General features: G+C 38.7%; 1 protein-coding gene and 1 long non-coding RNA gene across 3 annotated transcripts in view; one reads left to right on the top strand and one right to left on the bottom strand.

Annotated features, from left to right (window-relative positions):
• R3HDML (R3H domain containing like) overlaps positions 1–11036 on the top strand; it is a 12280-nt gene extending 1244 nt beyond the window's left edge. Inside the window, exons 3-6 of the mRNA XM_074288531.1 lie at positions 1590–1708; positions 3637–3769; positions 4567–4682; positions 9020–11036. Coding sequence (XP_074144632.1) covers positions 1590–1708; positions 3637–3769; positions 4567–4682; positions 9020–9152 — 501 coding nt within the window. The 3' untranslated portion in view covers positions 9153–11036. The remainder of the gene's footprint in view (positions 1–1589; positions 1709–3636; positions 3770–4566; positions 4683–9019) is intronic.
• LOC141555559 (uncharacterized) overlaps positions 1–12010 on the bottom strand; it is a 58132-nt gene that overhangs the window by 17005 nt on the left and 29117 nt on the right. Inside the window, exons 3-4 of one of the 2 annotated variants that reach the window (XR_012486256.1) lie at positions 3072–3249; positions 1737–1810 (exon numbers count right to left, since the gene is read on the bottom strand). This is a non-coding gene — a long non-coding RNA (uncharacterized LOC141555559). Of the gene's footprint in view, positions 1–1736; positions 1811–3071; positions 3250–12010 lie in introns of those variants that run through there. The other variant, XR_012486255.1, reaches the window with a different exon arrangement.

Below are 12010 nucleotides of genomic sequence, written 5' to 3'. Positions count from 1 at the left end.
TCAAGGCTGGGACCTGGGCCCAGCTCCAGAAATGATCATCCTGTCTGCATGTAGGGAGGGATTCTTAACTTTTTATGCATCTCGGACCCCTTGTCTGGTTAGGTGAAGCCTGTGGAACCCTTCTCAGAAGGATATCTTAAAATGCACATAATTTAAAAACCCATAGTATTACAAGAGAAATCAATTATGTTGAAATAACAGTTACCAAAATATTTTAAAAGGTCATAAACCATGAGTCAAGAACCTTTTCAACAGAGGAGACGGGATTGAGGTCAGAGACCTGGAAGGACTGGGGTGGGAGAGCTGGTCTGCCACAGAGAGGCAGGGCCCACCCCTGGGGAGCAGCAGGAGACAGGAGGTAGGAGGCTTTCTCCATTGCTCAGAACCCTAGGCTTCCTGGGTCAAAAAGGTCTTAACATTATCTCAGTCCCTCCCTCTGTCCAATTGTCCCGACCCCAACCCAGAGAGATAGTCGCCCAACAGCTCTCCAGATATCTCCTCTGAAATAGATTGCCAGGCCCCGACAATGGTCAGTGTCTCCTGCTCCTGAGCAGAAAGTCTGTCAGGACAGAGGGTGAATTAATGATGGTCCAGAGCAGAGCAAGAAATGGCCACAGGCATGAGGAGGGGGGAGAGGGAAAGCTGTGCCCAGGAGGGTGTCACCAGGAACGCTCAGTGATGGGTAATGGGTTCTGGATCTGGGTCTCGGTTTTAACGAGTCCCCTTTCCTCAGTTTATCCCTTTATAACACGGAAACTGAGACTCAGAAATGTAAACTGGAACTGCTACCCCGGACTTTTAGCTCGGAACACCAGGATCAAGGACATCATGGAGCCACACTACCTCTCCTTGGCTCCTGTGCTGAAGGCTGCACTAGAACACAAGGCCCTCACACTGCACCCACCTTTCCTGAATCCATTGCTGATAATGTTAGAGTTAAAGTTAATGATAGAGTTAACGAACCTAGATTCAAATTCTAGCAGAGTAGTCCTTGCCTTCTACTTAAAGGCGCTTCTTGAGAGTCTGACTACAGTCTTCTGGAATACAGAAAAGATGTAGAGGAGTGGGGACCACGACCATTATTTTCAATTATTTTATTGTTTTTTTCTTAGAGTCTTTGACTTCCTTCAAAACTGAAGTGCCAACTCCTGAGTGGCATCTTCTTTCCTAACCATTTCTCCCCTTGTTGCTAGTGTGGTCCTCCTTGAATTTCCACGTGTTTATATATATTTTACATTTACTATAAATCTAAAATTCTGTCTATAGAAGGCCCTTTCATTTCTGGCTTCATTCATATCCCCATCACCTAGTACCTAGCACAAGGCCTGACCCATTTAGAAGGCACTTAGTAAATGCTTGTTGACTAACTGATGGATTGAAAAAGAGGCTGGACCACTTGCAGAGGCAGATTTCACAATTCAACATAAGGAAAAATTATTTTCTGGCCATCAGAGCTGTTCAGAAGTGGAATAGGCTCCCTCTCATGTCAGGAAGGGGCTTCCTATTATTAGAAGCTTTCAGTGACGATTTGTAGATTTCTGTCAGGCACAGGTTGGATAACGCTGTTATTCTGTGACTCCATCTGCTAGGTCTGGGATGAACGACTAGCAAGATCAGCTGAAGCCTGGGCTACCCGCTGTATCTGGGAACATGGGCCCCCACAGTTGATGAAATTCTTGGGCCAGAACCTCTCCATTCATTCCGGCCGGTGAGTGACTCTCGGGGTGTTACTGGTTTTTGTTTGTTTGTTTGTTTGTTTTAAATTTCTTCAATCATCAAGCAGTTTTTTTTCCCCCTCACTCTGTACTCCCTACAGGGAGAAAAGAAAAAAGAAAAATAAAACTCTTATCTCAAATATTCATAGACAATCAAAGTAAAAAAATTTTCATATTGGTCATGTCCAAAAATATGTCTCACTCTGTATATTTAGTCCATCCCCTCTCTCTCAGGAGGTGGCAACCTTCTTCTTCATCAGTCTTTTAGAACAGGATTGATCATCATGTTAATAAGAGGAATGAAGTGTTTCAAAATTGTTTGCTTTTATGATGTTGTTTTATATGTAATACAAATCGTTCATTTGGTTCTGTTCACTTCAGCCCATACTTCTTTGAAACCATCTCTTTCACTCTAGCTGCACAATAATATTCTATTATAATCATATACCATAATTTGTTCACCAATTCCCCAACTGACAGATACCCCTACAGTTCTTTGCCACCACAAAAATGTTAGTATTAATAGTTTTATACATGTAGGATCTTTTTTTCTGATCTCTTCCCTATTCCCCTACTGGGTCTCCTCAAATTAATATGTTTATTCCCTAACTTAGGACAACAGGACTCAGGCTTCCCACATATATTTCATTCATAGTGCAACATGGTAAATATTTCCTCCCCAGCTACTTCTTCTCCACTTAAGCATACTTCCTCTTCATCATTTCCACAAGAAAAAGTGACAGATATTCTATTATTTTGTATTATCTGTTAATGCTTCCTTTCATAGCACAGTCAGTCAAGATGTAGAGAAGATCCTAGGTTCTCCCCAGAAGATCCTTCAAACTGAAGGAATCTTTCATAGTTCCAAAGATTGGTCAGATGAGTCCCTGACTTTTTTTCATAAAGCCTGAGGGAAGGCCTGGGGAGAGGTTGTGGCTCACTTGCCTCCGGGGTCCCAGTTTCCTCCTCCTTTGGAGGAAGCTAGTCTCTTACCTCAGAAAGTCATAGAATGGCAAGAAGCCACATCAGAACATAAAATATTGGAGAAAAAAATTAAAATGCAGAGAATAGTTAATGATCCAGCCAGTATTTATAGTTCGGAGCATCTGGGATCTTCAAAGAGGACTAGAGTCTCTGGTGTGAGGGTTGCCACGTTCTTTTCAGGGCTGCTTATCTACCTTTGGTGTTAACCTGGCATTCAACCCTTACCTGTGTCTCCAAGAAGTGGTAGTACGCACAAGACAACACCCTGTTAAACCATCTTGGCAGATGGGCCAAACCAGATTCAGGGTAACCAACAAGCCTCAGTCACTGCTGATTTAAGGAACTGTCTACCCCAATCAAGTAAAAACTTACCCAGATGTGAATGGGCGGATTAGCACAACTTCTTCCAACGAGCATGAAGATAGCTGAAGCAGGCTCTGTGAGGCACCTAGAGCTTGATCAGACTTCACGTCTGATCACCAAGGTCATCCACTGCATCCTGGGCCCTCACCAGTCACCTTAGATTTTGTTTTACTGGATTTCAATGACTCTGGAAGAGAAAGTGAAGCTGATGACTTTGTGTAATTCTATCTCTTTTAAATCCAACTCACTCATAAATCAAGACATGACCCTATGAAGTTGTTGGTTCTCTTCAAAAATGAAGGAACAACAACAACATTCATAAATATGTTCTCAGACACTAGGTCTACTCTATTCATGGCACCATGGAGAAGGGACCTTCTATTTCATTCAAATGTCTTATTTTATAGACTTTCTCATAGAGGAGAAATAATTTATTCAAGGTCACTCAGTGAATTAATATATGATCTGGAACTAGAACCCACATTTTCTAACTCAGTTCAAGATTATTTCTGTTCCACTGGATATTTTTCTCACAGTTCTTCCCTTTTTGTTATGCCTTTTCTTCTACTACCAGGTACCGTTCAATTGTGGATCTAGTAAAGTCTTGGTCAGAAGAAAAGCAGCACTATTCTTTCCCCAACCCAAGAGAGTGCAGCCCCCATTGTCCTTGGCACTGTAGTGGGCCTGTGTGCAGCCATTATACTCAGGTACCTATCTAAGGTACGGGATGGAGGGGGAGTCCTCTAACTATTGGAGCATATAGTCATGGTCCACTGCAGACCTTAGAGGGATAGACAGATCTCTTGAACATTATGAAAAGAAAGAAAAATGGCAAATCTGGAAGAAAGAAAAAGTTTATTAAAGTGATTACTATGTGAGAAGAACATATAATCATGGAGATACAAAGAGAAAAGTAAGGCAGGCTGTGCTCTCAAGATGCTCACATTCTGATGGAGGAAACGGTGTCACTAGGGATTGACCTGTGGTTTTTAATAGTTCTGTGGTCATTTGTTAAATAAATGTACTCCTGAAAAGTTACTGTCATAGGATCAAACATTTAGAATTCTAAAATGCTAGAGGAAACTTTGTAGAGTAAGTTGAGTTTAAGTAAATCAAATCCTATCATAAGTGCACTAGGGAACTTAAGGAATCTTGGAATGAATTCTACAAAAATGAAGAATTATTTGAAATGGGAACAACTACCCTGAAATTTATCTTTTATCGAAGATTGGATTTTCATGTATTAAGTTGGAGTTAGATAGATCTTAATATCTTTTTTCTGATTTCCTGAGAGATCCAAGTCAAGGCCAGCTTCAGAGCAGCCAGAAAACAAGTGGAGATCAAGGTGGGGCAGGTTCCCCTCTTACTATAGATGATAACAAAACTGGATCGGATCTTCTCATTATGGATTCAGGGGGAAAAAAAACTACCAGATCCAGGGAGTGGACAATGATCCCAGTGCTCTGGTGAACCTCTAATGTTCCCTTTGCTTGTTCCTTGACAGATGGTGTGGGCATCCTCCAATAGGTTGGGCTGTGCTCTCCATACCTGCAAAAACATCAGCGTTTGGGGGAGCACCTGGCGCCAGGCAGTGTACCTGGTGTGCAACTATGCCATCAAGTAAGTTCTTAGACAGAAGAAAGTGCACAGTAAGGGCAGCTGCATGGAGGCAGAATCTGGGTGTGGTGCAGGAGAGAAGGGACACTCAATACATAACATAAATCTTTTACTGAAGACCTCCTCCAATACCTCATTGTTGTAGTAGGGAGAGGAGAAGTTGCTCCTGAGTTCTCCTCTAGCATATTTTACTAAGCTGAAAAATCTTCAGGTTTGAGTCCAACAGTAGACCTAATGTCCATCATCCAAGAATCAAACTAGCTAAATTTGGAGATGCTCATTCCCAAGTGGGTTCTAATCATGGCAGAAAGTCTTTTAAAGTTTCTAAGTATTAGGAGAACTATGTTCTGTACTGGTAGCAAAGTGGTCACACAGACAAAATAATGCACTCATGAATACATAACCCAAATAGAAGATCATCATACTGGGCTATATAGACAGTAAATCTCTACTGGCAAAGTGTGATATTGTTACCTAACCCTATTAGATGCTACAAACAATTCAAATCCCATGAAAAGGAATTCCACAAGACTGACTCCAATTTGCAGTTGTTGCTGCTGTGTCAGCTTCTTTTTGACTAGAATAAGTAGGTGGAGGAGCTCACAAGGAGATCTAGGATGCTTTGATAACTATTGCAACACAATGGAGTCTGTAGACTTGGACAAAAAAGAAGGTTCTATACTTCTTGGAGCTGGTGATATGAACCCATTCAATTTCCCATAGGAAAAAAATTTCCATAGTCCTAGGGAAAAAGACAAGAAGGTACTCAATGGCTAAAGGAAGATCCTGAAGTTACAAAAATTCTGTTAATTCCCAGAGTCAAAGTAATTTGGAGTAATAAAATTATCACATTTCTTGGGGCTAGCTGCCATTATAACCACTTTCCTCCACAAACACAGATCTATTTTTCCACGTGGTAAAAATACTGTTAGAAATAGACTTCATTTTTTAAAAAGGTGCTTAAGGGTCAGTTTTACTAGACACTAATATTCTAGGTAGTGAATCTTTAATATCCTAAAGTTACAACTCCAGGGGACCCACATTCCTAGATGATAAAATATTAGAATAGGATTTTCAGACCTTAGAGATCACCTCTATCTGCCATCCATTCATCAGAGGAAACTGAGGCCCAAATAGTGGGGAGCAATAGACTGAAAGTCATATAGTTAGTAAGTAGCAAAATCAGTATTTGAACACAGATCTTCCAACTTCAAAAGCAATGCTCTTTCCATTAAACAAAAGCATCTATAAAGCACCCACAAGATTCAGATCAAAAGTAAAAATAAAATAAGCTCTCAAAAAGCTTATATTCTGTTGGGGGGGAACATGTAGAAAATAGATAAAAAGACAGATATTTGGATAGATAGAAAGAAAGAAGGGTAGCTAGTTGGTACAGGGGATAGAGCACTGATCCTGAATTCAAATCTGACTTCAGACACTTAACACTTCCTAGCTATGTGACCCTGGGCAAGTCACTTAACTCCAATTGCCTCAGCAAAAAAAAAAAAAAAAAAAAAAAAAAAAAGAATGATAGATAGATGGATGAATAGATAAATGGATAAATGGATGGAGATTAAATTGAAAGTCATTAAATACAAGATAATTAGGGAGTACTAAGAGTTGAAGGGGAATCAAAAAAGATACCATGTAAAAGGTGGTGGCTAAGCTGCATATTGAAGGAAGAGAGTAATTCTGTGAAGATGAGGAGGGAGTATATTCCAGGTATGGTGAACAGCCAGTACAAAAATATTAAGATGGGAAATGAAATGCAATTTGACTAAATCATACAATGCAGAAAAGGGAGTAATATATAATGAGAGCAGAAATACAAGTTAGGGCTACTTCTTGATTTTTGAAGTTTTTCACAAAGTAGCCCTAACTTGTATTTCTGCTCTCATTATATAAATCAAGAAGAAAATGTATATTTTATCATAGAAGCAAAAGGGAATCACTGACGTTTATTGAATAAAAGAGTCATATGATCAGATCTGTGCTAAAGGAAATTCATTTTGGCAGTTACGTGAATGTAAAGAAACTTGAAGCAGGGACACCAATGAAGAGGCCACTGCAGTCATCCACATGAGAGAGAATAATCTCAAGGACAGTGTGAATAGAAAGAAAAACTTAGATTCAAATTCTTTAAATTATTCCATGCTGCCTATCTTCTTCTTTCTCTACTTTCTTCTCATTCTTCCTTCCCTCCCCCTCTTCCTTCCTTCCTTTCTTCCTCTCTCCTCTCTCTTTCTCTTTCTTTCTTTTTCTCTCCTCTTTTGTCCTTTCTTTCCTTCCTTTCTTTATTTCCTTCCTCCCTCTATCCCTTCCTTCCTTCCTTCCTTCCTTTGCTTTGTTCTTATATTCCTTACATTTGCAGATTATTCCAACTTTATGAGAGATCTCTTGTTAAAAAGCAAAACAGTTAAATCAAACCAATAATATAAATAACTTTATCTGAGAGTGCACACATTTCATATCTACAGCATTCTCTTGCTGTTTAAAAGAACCCAGAAATTGAATTTTTATTATATATATATGTATGTATGTATATATGAACACATAAGTCTCATTCAGACACCTAAATCCATCATCTCTCTGTCATAGTTAGCATATTTCATCACTGGTGCTCTGGAATGATAGTTGGCCATTATATTTATCAAGATTTTTTGTTTGTTTTACAGCTTTTACATTGCATAAATTATTTTCATAGTTCTGTTCATTTCATTCTTCAAGTTTATAAAAGTCCTAAAAAGTGGTCATTTTTATGTTTCTTCTGGTCCTGCTCACTTCACTTTGCAGTTTACATAAGTCTTTTTGAAAGTATTTTCTCATTTCTTATAGCATAATAGTATTTGACCACATGCATATACAACAACCTATTCAGCCATTTCTCAAATGTTAAACATACTTTTAGTTTTCAGGGGGTTTACCAGCTCAAAAAGACCTGCTATAAATATATTTTCTTGCCAACTAGTTGCATGATCATTAAGTATCCACTACATACTCCCAGACTCCCTCCAATCCTATCCATGGTGACATTTATTTTCTTCAAATTTCAGAATTTGACTTCCTCTGCCCTCAGGTAGTCTAATTACCAGTTAAAATCTAGAAAAATCAGTTGGAACTATAGAACTCATCATGAGGAGAGATAACTGAAGTCTTGGAATAATCAACGACTTCATAGAGGCTTTGAGCTGAGTCTTGAAGGATGGGAAGGATTCAAAGATATAGAAAGGAGATGAGAAGATTCCAAAGGGGAATAAAAACAGTTTGTACAAAAGTGCAGAGGGTGGAAATGCGGGATATTTTGGAGAGATAGGGAAAAGTCTCGGGAATACATAAAGGACTAGAGGAAGATGAAACCAGAAAGTCTGAAAGGGTAGGTTGGTGGAGGACCTTGAATATCAATCTGAGGAGTTAAGACCTTTTTCTGTAAAGTCCTTGGACAGCAGGTAGATAATACTTACTCATGTTATAATTGCAACCCTTGTTCATGAAGGTTATGCAAGCTCTACTAAGTTAGAAAGGCTTTGTATATATGTACCTGCAGATGGACTATACATCTGCCATCTGAAAACCAGGCTAGTTATATTTAGAGAGGCTCATCATAAGAGGAATAGCAATTCATGAAACTATTTATTAAGGTGGGGAGATGTGAGTGTTGTATTGCAACTAGGGAATTTTGAAGTATTGGAATAACAAAAACTCACTGGAGAAGTTTGAGAGGGAAAGGCTAATGATCCAACATGTGTCTGAGAAATAGTCACTTGGTACTGGGCTCCAGATCAGAGTGGAGCAAAGAGAAACTGGTAGGAAGAAGTATAGCTGATAATGAGGCTCACCCACTTCATTGACAACAGACTCAATATAATTTCTTTCTTACCCCCAAGCTGCTATGAGCCCCTATCTTTCTGGATTCCCTTCTCTTTATTACTTTTAGAAAAATATATTCATTTCCCTGTTTATTCCAACTCTTCATAACGAAGAAAAATGTGTCAGCAAAATCAACTCTCTGACCAAGTGATTCCAACTATTATGTAGCATTCTTTACTTGCATTTCCCACTTCTCTTGATTAGTGGTGGAGGGAAGGGTGATAAGGTTGGGAATGTATGTTTCATCTTCTCTAAAGCCAATATAGTTTAATGCAATTAACCTAAATGTGGCTGCTTTTAAGAGTTGTTTTCATCTACATCAATGGAGTTGTGTTTCTTGGTTTTATTTTCTTTATAATACTTCATATGAATCTTTCCAGGATTTCTTTGAATTTTTCATTATTTGTCATGTCTTACAGCTGACAACAATATTCCTTTCTGTTCCTATCCCAAATTTCTTCTTCTCTTTCCAGGGGCAACTGGATTGGGGAAGCTCCATACAAGATGGGGAAACCCTGCTCAGCCTGTCCCCCCAATTATGGCGGCAGCTGCAACAACAACATGTGTTTTGCTGGGCTCCGCTCCAACCGACTTCTCTGGTTCTAATCATTTCAGAGTTTGGGTAACGTCTTGTGTCGGGCTCCCTGGACAGAGCCATTCCTTCAGCAGAGTCCTATGTGATCCCAAAGACAGTGACTATCTAGAGTAGAATAGTTATTTATGAAGGGGAGAACACCTCTGGCTGTCCACATACACCCACCACTTTTCCATTTGGGACTTTATTCCAGTAGTCCTGGCAAAGACCAAGTAGAAAACATCATCAATATCTTTTTATTTTCCAATTACACTTCTTTGTTTTTCTTTTTCTTGGGTTGATCATAACTTTGCAGATTCTTTCCAATTCTCATCTCAGGTTTGTCCAGTTTTTTTGATGGTCAGGTCTGGAAGGGACTATAGAGATCATGTAGATCCATGGTCCCTACTTTTTATATTTCTTAAAGCCCTTTCAACAACAGCAATCAAATAGCCAGGGTGATTTAATATGTTAGTCATGATAATCTGCAATTATTTACTGCTTTAAGAAGCCATTGAAGAATTTTGCTCATATTTCTCAGACCACCATTGAGAACCCCCAAAGAGTTCATGAACCACTAAATGAAAGTCCCTAATTCAATCCAATCTCCCCATGAACTGGAAAATGAGGCCCAAAGAGAGAAAGGTACTTTTCCAAGGATACACAATATATTAGTGGCAGGGCCAAGAACAACTCTCCTGAAAAAAACCAAAAACCTAAGTTGACAGGGGTAAAAGAAGGGATGGAGTGCTGAAGACCACAGATTTAGGGCTGAAAGAGTTTTTGCCCATCCCCCTACATTCCAATTCTATTCTAAAATTGAGAAAAAACTGATTTGTCTAATGTCACACAGGTACAATGGATCTGGAACTTGAACCTAGTCTTATGATATAAAAATCCAACAATTTTCTACTACATCAACTCCTAGATCATCTCTTTCTCTCTGTCTCCTCCTAGCCAAAACTCTTCTCCTACCTGTCTCACTACAATAATAGAAATAGGGTATAGTTGCCAGATCAACAGCAACACTTCTAAACAGAAGCAGTTGTCATCCCTTTCATATGATCTTCCACGTAGCTCTTCCTTAGAGACAAATTTAGAACTGTTCAGAAAGAACTGGGATATAAAGTATTATGGGAAAGATTAAACAAGCTTGAGAAACAGCCTTCCCCACCCCATCCCACTCTAGTTTTTTCCCCTTCTTACTAGAAAATAACCACAGACCATAATTAGCCCCCACTTATCAATCCAACTCCAGCTATGGGTGATCAACGTGTGCCAAAAACCCTTAGATGCCATCCAAAGTTTATTGCCCTGACAACGATGGACTTTTCTTCCGGAGCTTCCTCAATAAAGAGATCAGAAGAGGCAACTGGATTGAGTCTTTCTAGTATACCCCAAACCCATCTACCATGATGGAAAAATGGGATAGAAAATAGTTGAGAGACAAAGGGTGAGCATGGAAAACATATTCATCTGAATGGAGAATGGTAGAAAATATGGTGATCAGGTCCGATAAGATGTCTTAGACTTCTAAGACTGAAACAGGGGGTGATCAGAAGGGACCCAGGGAGAGAAAACTCTCCAAAAGCATCATCATCAGTCCCCTGACTTTAAACTCCAGAGTATGTGCATGTATATGGAGGAATATATGTATATATGTCTCCGCATATAAGTATATGCACCATGGTCCAAAAGTCTTGTTGCATTATAAGCTTTAATAGCTTAAAAGTTCTCTAAGACTTTGGGGGCACCATGCATATATACATACATACATACATGTACACACAGCTATATATGTATATATATGCATGTAGTATGATAATTATATATGTGGTATCACAAAGTCACAATAAACCTTCATGTTTTTATTAATACAGAAGAAATTAATATACAATATAAACAAAAACTCTTTCCTCACTCTGGGCTCCAGTGTTCTCATTTATAAAATAATAATTGCCTACTAAGCAATTTATAAATATTATTTTGTTTTCATGTTCTCATTATCTATCCTGTGAGATAGATAATGTAAGAATTATTATTCCTACTTTAAAGATTAGGAACATGAGTCTCAGAGAAATCAGATTACTTTGACTATGACTTTGAGGTCACAGAAGAAGTTCACAATAGGCCTAAGACCATGGGATGACAGGACTTACGAGCTGAAAGGGACCTTAGTGATCATCTTATAGAAAAAGAAACAGAGTCCCAATGGTACAATGAAGGAGAAATATACTGATTTTGGAGTGCCACTTCTGATGTTTACTATCTATATAATTTAGTCTACCCAGACTTAATAAGTTCCTACTTTGTATAATGAGAGGACCTTTGAAGTTTCTTCTATCATTAGATCTATGAAACTATGATTTTTTTCAAGCAACTAACAAGAATTTATTAAGGACCTGTTATGCAGCAGGCATTCTACCAAGCAGTGAGGATGTCAAGACAAAATGGAAACAACCAAGAAGTTCATATAATATTGGGAAAATCCACATGTACCTTTATAGGTATACATAAAATGAATGCAAGTATGGCATTATCAGGGCTGTAAGGTGAACAGAATAATTCAGCAATTCCTATTTGCCCCCTTCATCCTATTAATGACACATTGCCTCGATATTTTTCCTCACTATAAACACTCTTTTTTCTCTCTCTCTCTAGGGAGTTTTGTGAAAGAATCTATCATTGTCTCTCTGAGTTGGTGGGGTTTTTTTGTAATGGAATATCCAAATTGAAATATTTAATAATTAATAAAATTAGAGTTCAGGAGAAAGACTAGGTCTGATATACAGATCTGAGTCTCTTGGACAGAGATAACAACTAAGCTCATGGGAGTTGACAAGAAAAAGAGTAGATAAAGAGAAAAATGGAGATTCCAGGGCAGAGCCTT

The sequence above is a fragment of the Sminthopsis crassicaudata genome, chromosome 2 (assembly GCF_048593235.1).
Source record: "Sminthopsis crassicaudata isolate SCR6 chromosome 2, ASM4859323v1, whole genome shotgun sequence".
In the NCBI taxonomy this organism is placed as follows: domain Eukaryota; kingdom Metazoa; phylum Chordata; class Mammalia; order Dasyuromorphia; family Dasyuridae; genus Sminthopsis; species Sminthopsis crassicaudata.
This window is presented reverse-complemented; position numbering and strand designations above follow the sequence as displayed.